Here is a 21,447-nt window from a genome sequence, read left to right as displayed (position 1 = left end):
AATGAATCCAAAGTATATGCCATCAACGTTATAAATCCTTGCAGAGTAAAACATTAAGATATATTTAAAGACAACCACTGACAATTTTTTTTCTTTTTAGGATCTATGCTTGTAAAGTGCTAGTCAGACCAATCATACCTTCATTTATAGTATGTCCATCTCCTTCATATAAATTCTGCAAGCTACCATTAGTCTGTAAGGAGTCTTTACCTTCATCGTCATGGTAATCTTCAAATTCTATCAACCTAGGAAAAAAAACATTGTTTACGTTTGATTTCAAATGTTATTTTATATATTCAAATTTCCAAGACTTTTTTCTAAATATTTGTAACCTCCAAAGTTTTCAATGCATTATCAAAGGTTTTGCAACTCAATGGGAGAGAACTCTTGCTATATTGTATAGAGAGAAAAAAGTTATCTCCCATGTCTCAAAGACCTGGTAAAAATTGACATCTATTTCAGTTTATTTTCCTATTTTATATTTGGAATGTTTACTGAAGGGATAGAAAACAAAATGTGTTGATTTTCATTTTTAACTAAATGGTGCTTTGTTTACAATGCTTTCATTTTGACATCTACCAAATTGCCGAATTTCAAACCCTATTTCAAAGCAATAAATTCTTTTGAAAATTCTTAAAGTAAAATTTTTTGAGGAAATTTAATTTTGGAGAGTATGGTTCTGTTTGTTAAACGAAATCTGTTTGAAAAAAATCATATATATAGTGATTTGACATTGCATGGCTTCTTTGAAGTGCCAACTGGACAATGTGCCAACCTTTAAACTAAACTAAAACTACTGCCAAACTTAATATTTAAATAAACCACTCCAATGCAAATTTCCCTAAGGTTTTTTGTTATCACAAAAAGCCTTTAAAGAAAATATGTGGCCAGAATCTGTGCTAAATGAGCCTTGTAACTTTTGCTTTAATTATAAATTTCCACAAGTATCTACTTTCTCTCACTATATTTTGGGGACTTCCTGGCCTACCTCCAAATGATTCAAAATACTTTAAATTCAGAAATTATTGAGAGGTTTTTAGTTGTACAAATGATGCAACTTGGTGAATATCGCAATAATAAGAACTGGCGTTCTGATATCTGAATCATATATCTGTATGAAGATTTTCATGAAATCGTAATAATTAATCTTGCATTTTTGTTGATTTTTCAAAAATCACAATAATAAATGCACTAATAATTTCTGAATTTACAGTATTTTTTTTTACACACTGGCCTATCTCCAATCATTCAAAATAAAGATTTACCTGTCATGACTAATATTTTCTGAAATATCTCCATTATTTTCTAACAAATTTTTATCATCATTGTCATCAATATGCCCCTCTAATCTACTGGACAATTCTTGATCAAATTCTTCTCTTTGTTTTTGACATTTTTCTTTGATGTAATCATAACTGAAAGTGACAACACAAACACAACATTTATACACACAGTTAGACTAGCACGAGCAGAATAAACAATCAAAACATGCAAAACTATGGGATTCATAAGGTAAAAGACAATTTTACACTTGGTCTAATCAAATCATGCAAAAATACAGGATTCATCATGCAAAATAACATTTATATACTTATTCTAATTCAAGCTTCCAAAACTACAGGATTCATCATGCAAAATGACATTTATATACTTATTCTAATTCAAGCTTCCAAAACTACAGGATTCATCATGCAAAATGACTTTTATTCACTTATTCTAATTGATGCATCCAAAACTACAGGATTCATCAAGCAAAAAAAAACATGTTTACACTAAGTTTAAATAAGCATGCAAAATTACAAGATTCATTATGGAAAATAGCTTTGTACACTTAGACTTGATTAAAGCATTCAAAACTACAGGATTCATCAAGCAAAAAACAAACATGTATACACTAGGTTTAATTAAGCATGCAAAAATACAACATTAAACATGGAAAATAAAATTTATACACTAGGTCTAATCAAAGCATCCAAAACTACAGGATTCATCAAGCAAAAAAACATTGGGCAAGTATTTTTATAGGAAAAACAAGTAAAACTGTGAGCTACTGCTCACTGATGATACCCCCGCCGAAATATTTTGGTAAACAGGAAGTTGTTGAGTGATGAATCTGAAAACGCATCACACGGTGTAACTTATTTATATAAACCCTGAAACCAAATTTCAGAAATCCTTGTCAAGTAGTTCCTGAGAAAAATGCAACGAAAATATTCATGGGACGGATGGACTGACGGATGGATGGATGGATGGATGAACTGACGGAAGGACATACAGAGGTAAAACAGTATACCCCCCTTTTTAAAGCAGGGGTATAATTAATAAGTATGGATTTCTTATGCAACAAAGCAGATCGTCCCTTTATACAACAATCTATGTGAAACAAGTGATAAATATTGATTGCATTGCAACATACACAGTGCACATACATAAGGCATGCAATTAAAAGCAGGAAATGAACCACTATTCTATAAATAGATACAGTTTACTTTCACTTTCACCATAGACATAATTCATATAGGGCATAGGATACAGAAGAAGAGATCTTATATTTATTTTTTCTTGAAATGTTGACAAAAAGTACTATAGATTCACTATCACCATTATTCATGTGATACCAATTTTAGTGGATTTCGTTCCTATAGGTGAAATTAAATGTTCAACAAAATACAAAGTTTCAAAGGCTTGTATGCAGACTTTTGCAAAACCATGAAATCAAATACCCATGAAAATACAATTTTTCTTTAATCAATGAAAATTGGAATCCACAAAAATAAACAAATCCACAGTAACATATTCGATAACCTGAATGAATTTTCCACAAATTTTTTATGCCAATTATTATCAATGTTGTGAGAACAAACATGTTATTTTTAGATAGTTAATTATCTCCCCTTGCTACTGTATCGTATACCCTTTAGAAGATATTTTGATATTTCTCACAACAGCACAGACTAGACATAGATATATAAAAGCATTCAATCATTTCAATACTAACTTGCTAGGATCAAAGTCATCATCTATATCTGCTTCTTTATCTTTCCCCGTCTCTTCTGCTAATTTTCTACTTGGTTCTGCTAAATCCTGAAATACATAGGATTATAAGGTTATAATCTAACTAGTTTTATTTACAATATTTATTGTGAAAACAGGGACCCAGCTAGCTTGTGTAATTTCAGAACTTATCCCGATTGGAATGAATATCCATAAGGTGTATTGCAAAGAAGACATATTTGCCTTTCAGAATCCGTAAAATATTTGGAATAAATAGCAATACAGTCTATTAGTCGCTAAATCTTTTTAAATATAATTAATTTGAACCATTTTATTAGTGGCATCTGGGATCAATGCATTGAATTTCAAATATTTTACGAGTTCTGAAATGCAAATGTCTTCTTTCCAATACACCTTGTGGCATGTGACAATATAATTTCTTTTCCAGAGATATATTTTCAAATCTAGATGTGGGACAATCAATCTTTTTAGATGTGGTTATTTGAGAGTTGATCATAGTTTCAATGCAATCACCTATTCAATGAAAATAAACTGGTCTTTCTAATATTCATAGTAAACCGACCTTTTTAATATCAAATTCATAGTAAACAAACCATATAATATCAAATTCATAGTAAACTGACCTTTATAATATTAAATTCATAGTACTGGTATCCTTTAAAGCTTTCTGCGACTGCTGTCATGGTTCTTGACGTTTTCTCCCAGAAATGTAATAACGTTGATTGATAATTGGCTAAGACATGTGAGAACATATTACATCTACTAGCAGCTAATAAGTCTACTTTTTGCATCACATCTAGTTTTAATTTATCAAATTTCGCTTTTGTTTTCCGCACTTGTGCTTGAACCTGAAATAAATTGTAATTATCAGGACTACGAACAATTGAAATGCATTTTTTCACAAGGTTTAATTTTAAACTTTTTTCACATTGTTTCTGAATTTCATTAAAGATAAAAAGTATGCATGGGGATATTCTTGCAAAATTGTATCAATCATGAAATTAACACTAACAAGAGTGCACGCGCTGAAATGTCTCGCCTTCTTTACTAATCATTGATATTATGTTGATAGTCCTAAATATAAAGCTTTATTACAACTGTCACATAAACTTAACATTAACCAAGTAAACTAAACATTGACCAATGAACCATGAAAATGAGGTCAAGGTCAGATGAACCATGCTAGGCAGGCATGTACAGCTAACAATTCTTCCATACAACAAATATAGTTGACCTATTGCTTATAGTTTAAGAAAAACAGACGAAAACACAAAAACTTAACACTGAGCAATGAACCTTGAAAATGAGGTCAAGGTCAAATAAAACCTGCGTGACTGACATATAGATCATAAAATATTTCCATACACCAAATATAGTTGAACTATTGCATATAGTATTAGAAAAAAAGACCAAAACTCAAAAACTTAACTTTGACCACTGAACCATGAAAATGAGGTCAAGGTAAGATGACACCTGCCAGCTAGACATGTACACCTTACAATCATTCCATACACCAAATATAGCTGACCTATTGCATGCAGTATTAGAAAAAAAGACCAAAACTCAAAAACTTAACTTTGACCACTGAACCATGAAAATGAGGTCAAAGTCTGATGACACCTGCCAGCTAGACATGTACACCTTACAATCATTCCATACACCAAATATAGTAGACCTATTGCATACAGTATAAGAAAAACAGACCAAAACACAAAAACTTAACTATAACCACTGAACCATGAAAATGAGGTCAAGGTCAGATGACACCTGCCAGTTGGACATGTACACCTTACAGTCCTTCCATACACCGAATATACTAGACCTATTGCTTATAGTATCTGAGATATGGACTTGACCACGAAAACTTAACCTTGTTCACTGATCCATGAAATGAGGTCGAGGTCAAGTGAAAACTGTCTGACGGGCATGAGGACCTTGCAAGGTACGCACATACCAAATATAGTTATCCTATTACTTATAATAAGAGAGAATTTAACATTACAAAAAATCTGAACTTTTTTTTCAAGTAGTCACTGAACCATGAAAATGAGGTCAAGGACATTGGACATGTGACTGACTGAAACTTCGTAACATGAGGCATCCATATACAAAGTATGAAGCATCCAGGTCTTCCATCTTCTAAAATATAAAGCTTTTAAGAAGTTAGCTAACGCCGCCGCCGCCGCCGCCGCCGGATCGCTATCCCTATGTCGAGCTTTCTACGACAAAAGTCGCAGGCTCGACAAAAACCATTAAGAAAATTTCCCATTTTACAGTCTATGATTGAGTTTTATAAATAAGAAGCGATAATTTTCAGTTTCTATGTGACAAACTGATGTACAAATGTATGGAAGAGATGATAATTACGGGTATACAAAATAAAATCTGCAGGAAAAATTGAAAACAATATAAAAGTTGAGTTTCCTACTGGTGGGCAAAGGGAGATAACTTAACTGTAATTTCTAAAATGTGAACTTGTAATTTACAGTAGTGTTGACCATCAACAATCAAATCAAACATTTAATATTTACATGGTTATTTATGGTGATACATGTTTCATTAACCTGAACATAACATTAACAACTAAACATTAGAATGCGTACTTTGTGCATAAAAGTTTGCTTATTTGTTATGTTAACCATGAACTATATATTAGTTTTTCAAATTCAGAACAAACCTGGTAAAAAAGATTTTTTTGTCACCTTTCTGTAACCATTTAAAAAAAATGTTACATCTTTAAGTTACGGAAGGCAATATTCCTAATTAATTTCAAGTTTCATCAAGCAATCAAAGTTTTATTTATTTATACTCAAATAAAATTGTTATGGATGTTCACTACTCTGTTTCAAAATAACAAGCATTTTAAAAGACTGTTAAAATTGATAGTATATAATTAATGGAACTTAAAAAGCACAAGAGTGCACACACTGAAATGTCTCGCCTTCTTTACTAACCATTGATTTTATGTTGATAGTCCTAAATATAAAGCTTTACTACAAGTAACACATAAACTTAACATGATCCAAGAAAATGAGGTCAAGGTCAGATAAACCAAACGAGAAATACATGTACACCTTACAATCATTCAATAAACCAAACATAGTTGACCTATTGCTTATAGTTTCTAAGAAACAATCTTAACCAAGAAAACTAAATATTGACCAATGAACCATGAAAATGAGGTCAAGGTCAGATGATACCTGCCAGACAGACATATACACCTTACAATCCTTCCATACAACAAATATAGTTGATCTATTGCTTATAGTTGAAGAAAAACAGACCAAAACACAAAAACTGAGAAATGAACCGTGGAAATGAGGTCAAGGTCAAATAAAACCTGCGAGACTGACATGTCCATCATAAAATATTTCCATACACCAAATATAGTTGACCTATAGTATTAGAAAAAAAGACAAAAACTCAAAAACTTAACTTTGACCACTGAACCATGAAAATGAGGTCAAGGTCAGATGACACCTACCAGTTGGACATGTACACCTTACAATCATTCCATATACCAAATATAGTAGCCCTACTGCTTATAGTATCTGATATATGGACTTGACCACGAAAACTTAACCTTGTTCACTGATCCATGAAATGAGGTCGAGGTCAAATGAAAATTGTCTGACGGGCATGAGGACCTTGCAAGGTACGCACATACTAAATATAGTTATCCTATTACTCATAATAAGAAAGAAATTAACATTACAAAAAATGTAGACTTTTTTTTCAAGTAGTCACTGAACCATGAAAATGAGGTCAAGGACAATGGACATATAACAGACAGAAACTTCGTAACATAAGGCATCTATATACAAAGTATGAAGCATCCAGGTCTTCTAGCTTCTAAAATATAAAGCTTTTAAGAAGTTAGCTAACGCCACCGCCGCCGTATCACTATCCCTATGTCGAGCTTTCTGCGACAAAAGTCGCAGGCTCCACAATAAAAAATGATATGTTCATGTCCTTGTTTTTTTACATATAAGTTATTGAATATTTGGCAAGAAATGATTATCTCTAGATTTTTCATTCATTTAACATTAGCATTTTTTTTCTTTCAAAAACTATGAGAGATAACAAGGATTTTATAAGAAGTAAGGGTAGGAAGGCACTTTTTTATTGCATTACATGGATAAAACCAGAGGATTCTGAAAATCTGACAAAAAGTCAATAAACAGCTGCGCCATGAGCGCATGATACGCCCGTCGTCTTGTGTGTGAATTTTTATGCATAGTTTCTGACATACGCCGTGACATGCGAAAACCCCCTTTTTTTTTTACAAAAAACTCAATATCTCTAAAATAAAATTTTGAATCAAAACCAAAAAGTATACAGATCATTAGATTAATATAACTAAAAAGTGTGTAAAATTTTAAGCAATAACCATAAATCGTTTTTGAGATACGGCGCGACATGTGAAAACCCCCCTTTTAAAAAAAAAAAAAATCAATATCTCAAAAATAAAATTTTGAATCAAAACCAAAAAGTATACAGATCTTTAGATTAATATAACTAAGAAGTGTGTAAAATTTGAAGCAATAATCATAAATTGTTTTCGAGATACGGCGCAACATGTGAAAAACCCCTCCCCTTTTTTTACAAAATACTCAATAACTCAAAAATAAAATTTTGAATCATCACCAAAAAGTATACAGATCTTAAGGTTAATATAACTAAGAAGTGTGTAAAGTTTAAAGCAATAATCATAAACTGTTTTTGAGATACGGCGCGACATGTGAAAAACCCCTCCCCCTTTTTTAACAAAATACTCAATATCTCTAAAATAAAATTTTGAATCATCACCAAAAAGTATACAGATCTTAAGATTAATATAACTAAGAAGTGTGTAAAGTTTTAAGCAATAATCATAAATTGTTTTTGAGATACGGCGTGATATGTGAAAAAAAACACACACCTGTTTTAGTTACTAATAAATAAGTCCCGTAACTCAAAAAGTTTTAATCTTATTTTCACCAAAAAGTATACAGATCGTTTGACCATCATAAGAAACAACTATGTTAAGTTTCATGAAATTTGGATAAGTCATTCTCAAGTTACGGTGCAACATGTTTACGCCGGACAGACAGACGGACAGACAGACAGACGGACGCCGGACATTTGTATAACATAATACGTCCCGTCAAAAATTTGACGGGCGTATAAAAACAAGATAAGCTAACATCCTTAAATATTTTTTCTTACTTTTCTAAATTTTTCTAACTGTTTGTAAGTATCTGGATCCAACTGTTCTGATACATCTTTCATCCACAAGAGGGCACCTCTGTACTCTGTCCTGGCTCCTTCCATTCTATTTATAGTCATTAATGTGTCTGATATGGCTCGGTATCTAAATGTTTCTACTTCCTGGTAAAGTCTTACTAGTGGAACTCTCATAGCTAACCTATTAAAATACATATGAGGCCATAAAAAAGAATATGTTTGTTTCCTTTAACCCTACCTACCCATAAAATTGCTGCCTACTCAAAATCTTTTATTGTCCTGATGTGAAATTTTTTTTTAATCAGATAAGCATGAAGACTATAAACATCTGACACTTCAATTTCTCTTTGTCCAAAAAAAAAAAGAAACTGCCTACCTACCTACCCACTGTCTCTACCTTTGGGTAAGGTTTGGCCAAACCAAAATATTTTTAAGTGTGGCCTGACTTTTATAACTATTTTGCAGTTCATGAAATCTGAATGCATAAAGTATCAAACCTGCCAACTTTCATGATTTAGATGTGTTGACCTGAATTTTGAAATTCTTTATGGTATAAAATAAACACCTCAAAACAGGCATTCAAATTAATTATAAGGGTATTTAAGCACATACATACCCCATGGAGATTTTGAAAAGTTGTCAGGTATGAAGTATATATTTCACCCACATAAACCAATTTTTATAAGCTTTAAAATTGCATATTTTCTTTAACATTTTACTTTCATTTCAAAATGGTCACTTACATGTATGTATATTAATGGTTCAACACAGAAAGAAATGCAAATTTTTACAGGTATTTTTAATAGAATTTGAAGAACCATATAACACCACTTCTTCAAGCTAAAAGCCAACAGGCAAGAACATAAAAGGTCTGACATTGCTATAGGTGTTGTGTATATCTGACATTGCTATAGGTGTTGTGTATATCTGACATTGCTATAGGTGTTGTGTATATCTGACATTGCTATAGGTGTTGTGTATATCTGACATTGCTATAGGTGTTGTGTATATCTGACATTGCTATAGGTGATGTGTATATGTTATATAAGTAATCATGGTAATTGATTCATAACTTACAAAGAATTTTCAAGAAAAATTTGAATTTTCAATGATTACTTTTTTTTATAAATTTTTTGTTTAATTTTTGGATATCTTCATGTTATTGAAGCTTGAAACAACTTTTGAGATTAAACAATTTTCTCAGTTTCTTACGGTCTATATGTTATTCTGATTTCTCTTTGTCTCATTTTACAAATACAGAGTTGATGAATATGCAATTGTTTGTTGTTTAATTCTACAATCAAATCTTTCAAGATTTTTTTTTACATCTATACTAACTATATAAAATGCAGTATTCAGCTGGGTTTTCTGAGAATTAAAAAAATTCAATATCCTAGTTCAGTACTTAGGGCATGAAATAGCCCCCACTCCTGATATTTAATGACCAAAAAAAATATGAATTCCATTTTATTAAGCTGAGAGGCTCTGTGATTCATGTACTTCTGCTGAGCTTAAAAGTTCTGTGACTTGCCTCCATTTGCTGATCGAGATAAAAAGCTCTATGATTTGCCTACCTTTGCTGAGACAGAGCTGAGAAACTCTATGCTTTGCCTACCTTTGATTTGCCTACATTTGATGAGCTAAAAAGCTCTGTGATTTGCCTACCTTTGCTGAGCTAAAAAGCTCTGTGATTTGCCTACCTTTGCTGAGCTGAGAAGCTCTGTGATTTGCCTACAGCAGCCATCATTTTACCAGCTCTGGTTTTGTCAATGTTACTCTGTGATTTAAGGAATCTTCCTGTGCTACTTTCTTCTTGTGACAATCCTATAAAAGAAAATGTTCATACAAATTTACGGTTTTTATTTTCTGAATATACTTTTAAATATTTTCATTGCAATCTTTTTATGGATAGAACTAGAATCCTACTGTTTTTTTTCAGGGCTTTTTCAGAAAAAAACAATATGGGGTTTGCAGAATGGAAGGCACTTTTTTTATGGCGATCACCCATACAATTGCATTTTACTTTGCATACATAACCACACAATTTAAACTTCATGACCTTCCCCCACCCATACAATAATAATTAAAGTGCCTTCCAACCCTCCCCCCTCCATACATTTTTTTCAGGAATAGCCCTTATGTTAAGAATAGAATTTTATTAATTTTTGTGAATTTCTTCAAACATTCAATGGGTGTTTAGTTAGTACTCACTCACATTCTAATATTTTTGTATGCAGCACTTTCTGTGATCAAATCACTTCATCGAACATTACTATCTTTGTTCTGAAATTAGTTGTTCTATCACTGAATGATATAAATTCAAGATTACACAACAGTTCCCACATTATTTAATACATGTATCTGAAACAGACTGGTTTTCGTAAGATGTAAACGATCCTGACATTTTCTATTACTTTCAATAGTTCCTACTTACGACATAAACGATCCTGGTATTTTTCTATCACTTTCAATAGTTCCATTGAAGATCTCTGTATAGCTCTGAATACCTTAAGCGATATAATTGCATACATCAATATAGCTCAGAACACCTTAGAGATATAATCTATTTATTTAATAACACAACAACATTGCTTATTTGTATGTAAAATATTTAGCATGACCTTGCATTAGATTTTGTTAATTTGCTTTTCACAAACTTCATATTATACACTTTAACAAAATTATCTTTACTGTTATTCTACTAGTCATCTAACCAAATACTCCTTTCAAAACATATTTTATGTTAGTTGTCTTTTTGTGCTTCGTACCGATCGATTGAATTAAACCATTTCCAACTGATTTTTACAGTTTGTTCTAATGATGTGATGTTACACCACTGTCCCAGGTTAGAGGAGGGTTAAGCCCTCACAAACATGTCCCAGGTTAGAGGAGGGTTAAGTCCTCACAAACATGTTTAACCCCTCCACATTCTGAATGTGCCTGTCCTAAGTCAGGAGCCTTTAGTTCAGTGGTTGTTGTTGGTTCATGTCTGTCTTTTTTGTTTTTTTCGTAAATTGTATTATAAATTAGGCAGTTTTCTCACTTGAGTTGTTTCACATTTTTCATGTCAGACCTTTTATAGCTGACTATACAGTATGGGTTTTCTCATTGTTGAAACCCTACAGTTACTTATAATTGCTTATATCGACATCATTTGAACTTTGTTGGATAGTTGTCTTATTGGCAATTATAACACATCTCCCTATTTTTATACAAAGCATGAATAGACAATTGTCAGCAGTGATTCACAGAATGATTTCATAATATTTCTCGGTTACCATGGTTGGAGCAGCTAAAGCCCTGCCAAGTCGGGTAAAATCAATTCAGTAATATTCCCATACCATACCTCTAGCTTAACATCAAGTTGAGCATCTGATAAATCAATTCAGTAATATTCCCATATCATACCTCTAGCTTTGCATCAAGTTGAGCATCTGATAAATCAATTCAGTAATATTCCCATATCATACCTCTAGCTTAGCATCAAGTTGAGCATCTGATAAATCAATTCAGTAATATTCCCATATCATACCTCTAGCTTAGCATCAAGTTGAGCATCTGATAAATCAATTCAGTAATATTCCCATATCATACCTCTAGCTTAGCATCAAGTTGAGCATCTGATAAATCAATTCAGTAATATTCCCATACCATACCTCTAGCTTAGCATCAAGTTGAGCATTTGATAAATCAATTCAGTAATATTCCCATACCATACCTCTAGCTTAGCATCAAGTTGAGCATCTGATAAATCAATTCAGTAATATTCCCATACCATACCTCTAGCTTAGCATCAAGTTGAGCATCTGATAAATCAATTCAGTACTATTCCCATATCATACCTCTAGCTTAGCATCAAGTTGAGCATCTGATAAATCATTTCAGTACTATTCCCATATCATACCTCTAGCTTAGCATCAAGTTGATCATCTGATAAATCAATTCAGTACTATTCCCATATCATACCTCTAGCTTAGCATCAAGTTGAGCATCTGATAAATCAATTCAGTACTATTCCCATATCATACCTCTAGCTTAGCATCAAGTTGAGCATCTGATAAATCAATTCAGTAATATTCCCATATCATACCTCTAGCTTAGCATCAAGTTGAGCATCTGATAAATCAATTCAGTACTATTCCCATATCATAACTCTAGCATCTAATAAATCAATTCAGTAATATTCCCATATCATACCTCTAGCTTAGCATCAAGTTGAGCATCTAATAAATCAATTCAGTAATATTCCCATATCATACCTCTAGCTTAGCATCAAGTTGAGCATCTGATGCGACCACATGTTCATCTTCTTTCTTGCCTAGTTTCTGTATTACTGCTTGTTTGGTTGTCCAAAACGTTTCCTTGATCTTGTGAACTGTGGATGTATCTGTTCGTTCCACATATTTATCATAGTTGGATCCACTGTAACCATGCCGACTGAAGAAAGATTTAAAATAGTTTTCATGATGTTTTTTGACAAAATTCAGAGTGAAATTAGACATGCCAGACAGAATTCTTTTTTATTAAAGCATGTTTTTTTTTAAAATTTTAAGTGGAAGTCTGTTAAAATCCTTCAAATTGTTTTAAAAATCTGCCTACCAGTAAAGACAAAGTAGACATGGCAGATGCACAGGAAAAAGGTCATGCAATACATCTTTCTAAACCTCTAATAATATAAGTTGAAACTGCCAATATCTTTGAACTCCTGTTCTGTTATGTATGTAGCATGAGTCAAAATTAAATATCTGACAAGTTTTTGCTTATCTTATCATGTTTATAATCATGGAAAGATTTTAAATAAAAGCTTATTAATTTTTATTATTTAAAACTGTTCAACATGTTCAGTACTCAATATTTAATAAATGATGAAAATAACTGTATCAAAAGTCAAAACTTTTTCTTTTTATAATATAATATATTTTATTATCTTATTCATTGTTATTACGCATGTACATCTTGTTTCAAATTTTCCTTGTTACAAAACTGCCAAAGTACTGTATTCATTTACTTAATTCCTTTTCCTCAATTTCCTTATTCCAGCTCAAACAAACAAATCTTTTGAAATTTCAAAATGAACAAATTCTCTAAAACAAATCAAAACTTCTGTCTGCATAATTTTTAAATCGGTTGCAAAATTTATGCTCTAGAAATTGTAATTGTGAAAGTCTTCAGAAGTCAAGCACAGTCCATTCATAATGACTCAAACGATTTTCAAGCTACAGAAAAATGAAGAGACCTAACTTTCATGTTTTTGGTTCATTATTTCTATCAATAATTGAAAGCTTAAATGTAACTACAGTGAAACCTGTCCAAAGCGATCTTGCTTTTACAGAAAACTATCTAAACCAAATATAAGTCCAGTCATCTAATGCTTAATGAACCTGAATAAACGGAACATCTACCAAAACCATGCTAAATTGTAATTCGCTAAGAAGTTGGCTTTAGACAGGTTTCACTGTATTATACTTACGACATCCTTTCTATACAATATCTGTACACAGCGATGCGGAACTACCAGACAATCTGTGAAAAATCAAAAAAAGAAAATCAAAATAAAGTTTTATGAAAAGGTTGATGTACTTATTTCTATTCCCTCTAAGACTTTTAAAGCCTACATGCCTTTGGGTGCGGGAGTTTCTCGCTACATTGAAGACCCATTGGTGGCTTTCGGCTGTTGTCTGCTCTATGGTCGGGTTGTTGTCTCTTTGACACATTCCCCATTTCCATTATCAATTTTATGTACATAAATACATGTACACAACAGAGAATTTGCAGTGTAATACATTGTCAGTGAACATGTGATCTGGGTCAAAATCTTTTATTTCGTATCTGAATGTTCCAAATTCAACCAAAATGTACATGTATACATACACTTGCTCAAGGTCAATTTCTGTCCGATGCAGATAATGTGATTATATAGTATAATGAGGTTACTGTTGCATTGATCTATACCCTACATCTTCTTTGTATTTATCGTATACCTGTTTTTAATATTATCATAGGCATGATAGGACTCATGTACAAGTATATGTTTAGTCCAGTGAAAAAATAAGATAAGAAATGAGACAACTCTCCATCCAAGTCACAATTTGTAAAAGTAAAACCATAATAGGTCAAAGTACAGCCTTCAACAGCAAGCTATAAAGGGCCCCAAATAATGACTAGTGTAAAACCGTTCTAACAGGAAAACCAACGGTCTAATCTATATAAATAAGGAGAAACAAGAAACACTTATGAACCACATCAAAAAATGACAACCATTGAACATCAGGTTCATGTCGTTTACTTACCTGACTTATTACATGTACCAAACAATATAACTTGAAGTGACATGACAGTTTTTTTCTCAATAGGGCACCTTACGAAAGTCATCTGTTAAAAATTGCACATGACTTAAATTCGAACTAGTAGAAGCTATTTTGATATTGCTGGTAATCTGGACATTTTAGTTTGTTGAGGGAGCAAGACCAGCTGAAGGACTTGAAAAAAAAAGTGATGCAATTTAAAAAAAAAAATTTATAATTTAGGGTTTCCTGATCAGCCCAAACATTACTAGTGCACTGATAAAACATAAAGCAATATAGACGTATTATACCAAAATCAGACTTGGAAAACACAATATTTTCCAGATTGTTACCAAAACCTGACCTTTCGACCCTATATCATTTCGGCAGGATATCTGTAACATATTTTTATTTATTCTTTTTTGTATTTACATGTTGTCATGGTTGTCTTCAGAAATCAAGCATAATATATATCTCATTACAATTTCACAAATATAGGACTAGTGAATTTCTAGTATGACAATGTATGACCAGCAAAAGTTTGTTTTTCTGTCAATCCTCCCTATGTCTATATGTCTGTCAGAAAAGAATTGAACTTGTGCAAAATACATGCTGTTTGAAAAAGTGTGATTTGTTTAAATTGTTGAAATTCAAAACTTAATCATCATATGTGTGATTTAAAGGGGCATTACTCTAGAACGGTTAAAGTGACGCCACCAAAATTCAAACTTGATCTGTGTTTTGTGGTAATAAGCATTGTGTATAAGTTTCATAGCATTTGGTTGAGGCAAACTCAAGTTAGAGAACGGAAACCAATTTTGGGACGTACGGACATACGTACGTAAGTACGTACAAGGGTAAAACTTAATGCCCCCTCCACTACGGTGGGGGCATAAAAACATATATCAAAGAAGAAATTTAAAGCACCTCTTAGTGCTGAGGCTAGATTATCAATCAGGAAAAAACATTGAGCATGGGAAAAATATAGAAATAACAAGAGATAACGAAAGCTACAGGGGGTACACTAAAGCTCGAAATAAAGCAAAAGCAACAGTTACTAAAGAAAGAAAAAATCGGGAGAAGTCTATAGCAGAGTCTGCGAAAACAAACTGTAAAAACTTTTGGTCTTGTGTTAATGCAAAGCGAAAATCTAAAAGTGGTGTATCAGAACTTCATGTTAAAAGAGATGGTCATAACTTTATTGCAAGTACAGATACAGAAAAGGCTGATGAGGTATTGGCTGAATTTTTCACTAGTATTTTTACTGTAGAAGACGATAATGATGATACATTTATTGAAAATATTCCTTATATTGAAGAATCTAGCAATGATAACTTTAAAACTAAAGAAATCAACAAACTACTGAAAAGTTAAAATACTTCAAAGTCACCAGGACCAGACCAGGTACATCCAAAAGTATTATTTGAACTAGCTGATATAATAGATGCCCCACTATGCATGATTTTCAACAGCTCATTTAAAACAGGTACAGTACCGAAAGATTGGAAAATTGGCCAAATTACAGCTCTCTTTAAGAAAGGTGACAAAAAACTAGCTTCAAATTACAGACCCGTAAGCCTGACTAGTATCACATGCAAACTGATGGAGAAATTTATAAGAAAGAAAATCGAAGACCATATGAACAGATATACAGGGCTCACACTACTTCAGAATCATAGAGAGAAGTGACTTCTCTTTTTGAAATTGAGAGGGAGAAGTGGTGAGATTTGAAAGAGAAGTGCTTGTTCGCCTGCGGCGCTACAATGTTTGGTTTTTACTATACCGTAATACATTAAGGGCCATATGTATCTTATTTTTCTATATTGTTCAATTTGTACCTGAGTATACAATTAAAGTAACTGTTCAAATTTAAAGTTGTTTAATTTTATCATATCTAGTTGCACAATCATATGAGTCCTCTTTTCAGATAAAAAAAAACAATTAAATATCTGGCACTTCAATAAAAAAGATTTTTTTTTATACATATCAAAAAGGAAAAGAAAGTTGTTATATCAATTAAAAAACTACTCTGTTATCATATTCATTAAACTGAGTATTTCTCATTAAAAAGATATATAAATTTAACAGTTAAGCTTGGACATAATATAATTATACTAGTGTAATAGTCCCAGAGTTGAGCAACTTTAACTTGTAAATTGAAACAATGCATATACATGGAAATATATACATTAATCAAGAAGATCTAACCAAAAGTATGTTAATGCGTGTGGAATGCATAATTTTTTCTTTTGGGACCAATTTTTTTCTGTCAGCAGTGCCATTCATGCATCCGTAGTCAATATCGTAAAAATCCGCATTTCGGTCATAGCAGGTCCGTTTCCGATGAAATCTCAACTCCGATTCGTAGTTGTACAATAATATGCCCAATAATTTAAATGGCGGATGAAGAAAAATTTACAAAAAATAAATGATGTTTGACACGCTATTTGGAAAGGAATATGACGTTTTTAATGCAATACAAGGATAACAAATTTACTTCAGACAAATTTCATCAAGTTCTAATGAAGTAACAACTTATTTTGCCGAAAGTTAGAATGATTTGATGTACGCTCTCCGAGTAACAAGTACCGGAAGTCACAAAAAATTGTTTTTATGAAATTAAATGCCACCAACTTTGAAATCAATGCTTGAACCTCTTTTCTGAAGAAAATAAATTGTTTATGCCTTGAATTTCTTTACTTTTAAATGAAAAATTTCTGTTTCATCGTCTTGGTAAAAAATGAATATTGCCGATGACGAAAGCTACTGAAAGCGAGTATGGTAAACCACAGGGCGACTTGTTTTCGCTTTTGAGGGTCGGGCAAAGCGAAGTGACGGACGGGAAAGCGACATCTTTCCCTAGTTGCCTGGTAGCGTGAGCCCTGATATAACCTTTTATAGTGATAGACAATTTGGTTTTATTGGAGGAAGATCAACCTCATTACAATTATTAAAAGTCTTAGATCACTGGACCAGCATTTTAGATAGTGGTGGATCAATTGAAGCAGTTTATACTGATTTTATGAAGGCGTTTGACAAAGTCCCGTATAGACGACTTATTAACAAACTTAGATCATATGGCATGAGCTTACAAACATGTAATTGGATCAAGTATTCTGAGCAACCGCCAACAAAGAGTACAAATTAATGGAATTTTTTCAAAATGGCATGATGTCACTAGTGGTATTCCACAAGGATCAGTTTTGGAACCAATCCTGTTTGTTATCTTTATTAACGATTTGCCGTCATGTGCAGAGTCTGACGTATACATGTTTGCAGATGACACTAAATTATATAGAGCTATAAACAACGAAATTGACAACACCATAATGCAAAATGACATAAATAGTATGTTCAAATGGAGTGAAAAATGGCTATAACATTTCCATCCGGACAAATGTAAAGTACTTCCAATTTCTACAAAATCCAATTATGGGCAAGATAGCACGTATAAAATGTCGATGGATCTGAAATCACACTAGAAACAGTTCAATCAGAGAAAGATGTAGGAGTAACTATGGATTCAAAGCTAAAATTTGATAAACATATACAGACACAAGTCAACAAAGCAAACCAACTAGTTGGAATTATTAGAAGAACTTTTAAATATTTAGATTATAAAAGCTTCTGCCTACTACATGTATTTAAAGCATTAGCCCGTCCTCATCTTGAATATGCTAGTAGTGTATGGAACCCGTACAAAAAGAAAGATATCGAGACAATTGAAAACGTCCAACGTAGAGCAACAAAAATGTTACCCAACCTCAAAGATATGTCATACGAAGAAAGATTAAAAATTCTGAAAATTCCTACTTTAAAATTTAGAAGGCTAAGAGGGGACATGATAGAAACCTACAAGATAACAACAGGGGTATATGACTTAAAAGTAACAGAAGGTTTATTCACTCATAACACAAGCTGGACAACAAGAGGCAACTCGATGAAATTGGTAAAAAAACAGAAGCAGACTAGACATAAGAAAATACTACTTCACTAACAGAGTAGTGGAAGTATGGAATAGCCTACCAGACATCGTAGTGACAGCAAAGAATGTAGAGTTTTGGAAATCGTCTAGACAAGCATTGGAAAGAACACCCAATGATATATAACTTTGACACTGAATACACCTATAACACCAGAACTTTCAAGTTCTGCCAGAAGTAGCACAAGTGTAGTTAGTGATGATGAATCAGAGCCAAATATAGACATGATAGACAGTCAGAGATATAACTCTATAGGGTTATTACAGAAAATAACTTGTGTGTGTTATTACAGATACTTTCAGGAGTTGTCTACTCTTTATTCCTTAAATTTTCTAAATCTGTAATAACATATGTTTGTTATTTGTAAAATAAATCAAAAATATTTTAATTTATAGTGGGCTCTAGGGAACTCTAGAGACTTTGCGCAGAAACTAAATGCATAGCCTTGATAACTAATTTTTTAATTAAATTAATACATTTTTGATTAACCATGGTAAATCAATGAGACGAGGTTTTTAAGGGATAAACTAAGCTGTAATAACAAGGCTTAGTTATTAAAGGATATAACTTATGATATGAGACACTTGGGAATTATTTGGAAGCTTGCACAGAACCTCATTACATGCTCTGGTCATTGTTTCTTACAATAAATTAAAATACATTGTAATTAAGCATGATTTAAGTCTGAGCAAATGCTTTGGAGTGATATAGAGAAGCTGTGATAACACTCTTTAGTTATTCCAGGCATACTTTTTCTGTAATAACATAGGTGTACTATGCAAGATTGGCAAACTATGAACTGTTATATCTTTCTATAGTTAAGTATACATAAAGACAATAGTAATATCAATAGAACTTGTATACATTTTAACTAAACTAATGATGTATATTGTCCCTTTGAAACATGTAACATACATATGTTATCACAGTTCTTTGATTTTTTAGTCCACAATAACAAATGTATGTTATTTTTCTGTAATAACCCTATAGGGTTATATCCCTGACTGATAGAGGAGCAAACTGATCTCCTGCGTTTGGAAACACTTAGGTAGACTTAGGTAGGTAGGTATGTTATTTCTAGATCTTGAATATTTTGTCAAAATAGATCTACCAGTGACTTTGCTAAGAAAGTGCACACACACAAGTTCTTTGCCCGACTTGGGTATATCAAAGTGTTGGGTGTTTTTTCTTATAAAGAAATGCCTACTCAATATGACTAACAGTGTTGCCGATATGAATATAAATATAACCAGATTAAGTCTGATCAGCCGCGGTGCCGTAGAGCTACGGTTACGCAGCTATATTCGGGTAAGCTATATCAAATAATTTTTTGGTGCAGAGACGTGTCAAAAACTTACACAAATAAACAGATGACGAATCGTCTGTTTTATGGTGTTTTAAACAGAAGAAAACATTTTTGGTCTATTTTTCTAGTTTTGAATGAGAGTTATATAGGGTCTAAGTGATCTTACAGGTTTTGTTTTCGCTTAGTAAATAAAATATTGCTGCATTAAAAATCGCATCATTTTCAGACGTCCATGTTTACTAACGAATTAAACCGGAAAGTGACGGAAAACACCGAATGATTCAAAGGGAGTTAATCTTTCATACGTCTTTTTCAAAGAACTGAAAGTACTTTTAGAAACAATTGGACTGAATATCCCAATGAACATGTAAACTGTTCAATTTCAAAGATTGGTTCCTTTTCTTATACTTGACATTATAACTATTTTGAACGATTTTGTAAACGCTTGTCTTATTTTTTGTCAATTTATCACTTCTGTGTTGAAAATGAATTATCACCACATTAAAGATATTTTTCATCTTCTGATATGTTACACTAATTAGCCGTAATATATAAATATTTAACTGTTTACAAAATTTTGAATCCGATTTCGAAAACCAGGGATTTTCTTCCCTAGAAAAAGATGTATTTGGCAAATCCTCAATACTCTCAAACTTTTTACTTTATTTGGAATTTTTTATTCGAGCTTCAATGAGACCGGAAACGCCGGCGCGTTTTGTCCACAAAAGACTTATCACTGATACAGTAACGCTTGAATAAAAAATGTAAAAAAGCTAAAATAAAGTACGAAATTGAAGAGCATTGATAACCCAAATTCAAAAAAGGATTTGCCAATTATACAGCTAAGATAATCGTAGTTACAAATATAAGTAACGAAGTAAGGTGCTTTCCCAGGAGACTTTTATCCAACAGAAATTGCCTGAACTTTAACTTTATAGGATTTCCTGCCTATATCATGTAGTTAAAATTAAAACAATCAATTATAACCAAAAACAACAACAACAACAACGAGAAAATATAAAATAAGGTTTTCAGGAACACCCCCCCCCCCCCCCCCCCCCCAAAAAAAACATAACAAAAACAGCAAACTTGAAAAAAAAAACCACTAACTTGAACTGCCACTGTTATTTAAGGCGCTGGTAAGACCACACTTAGAATATGCAAATAGTGTATGGAATCCATATAAAGTAAAATACATTGAATCATTAGAAAATGTTCAGAGACGAGCGAATAAGATGCTACCATACTTAAATGACAAAAGTTATATAGAACGACTACAAATACTGAAATTGACAACACTAAAGTTTAGACGAATGCGTGGGGACATGATAGAAGCATTCAAAATACTGGCTGAAATATACGATAGTGAAGCAACTACCGATTTGTTTACTTTAAACAACAGTACAACTATAGGACATACATTTAAAATTAACAAACAAAGATGCAAATTAGATGTGCATAAACACTTTTTCACAAACAGAATAGTAGACACATGGAAAAGTACGTCACCAAAATGAATTAATTTGAATCTGCATGAAAAAAATACATATAGTTTTCTTTAGATTGAAAATTAATTTGTTTTTGGCTAAGGATATCATATATTTGGGAATCTTGTTAAATTTGGGATAAATAT

At 32.3% G+C, this 21,447-nt stretch overlaps 1 protein-coding gene across 14 annotated transcripts in view; it reads right to left on the bottom strand.

Moving 5' to 3' along the window:
* LOC127718394 (islet cell autoantigen 1-like) overlaps window positions 1–20,061 on the bottom strand; it is a 37,037-nt gene extending 16,976 nt beyond the window's left edge. The window contains exons 1-10 of one of the 14 annotated variants that reach the window (XM_052224384.1): window positions 19,981–20,061; window positions 13,712–13,764; window positions 12,501–12,678; window positions 10,676–10,748; window positions 9,942–10,065; window positions 8,224–8,422; window positions 3,639–3,863; window positions 2,999–3,084; window positions 1,266–1,415; window positions 139–245 (exon numbers count right to left, since the gene is read on the bottom strand). In XM_052224384.1, coding sequence (XP_052080344.1) covers window positions 139–245; window positions 1,266–1,415; window positions 2,999–3,084; window positions 3,639–3,863; window positions 8,224–8,422; window positions 9,942–10,065; window positions 10,676–10,748; window positions 12,501–12,678; window positions 13,712–13,716 — 1,147 coding nt within the window. In that variant the 5' untranslated portion in view covers window positions 13,717–13,764; window positions 19,981–20,061. The other 13 variants (XM_052224385.1, XM_052224396.1, XM_052224392.1 and 10 more) reach the window with 13 other exon arrangements.
* Window positions 20,062–21,447: the final 1,386 nt, after the last annotated feature.

The sequence above is a fragment of the Mytilus californianus genome, unplaced genomic scaffold (assembly GCF_021869535.1).
Source record: "Mytilus californianus isolate M0D057914Y unplaced genomic scaffold, xbMytCali1.0.p SCAF_10, whole genome shotgun sequence".
In the NCBI taxonomy this organism is placed as follows: domain Eukaryota; kingdom Metazoa; phylum Mollusca; class Bivalvia; order Mytilida; family Mytilidae; genus Mytilus; species Mytilus californianus.
The sequence above is the reverse complement of the archived record's forward strand: the minus strand, read 5'-3'. Positions and strand labels throughout refer to the sequence as shown.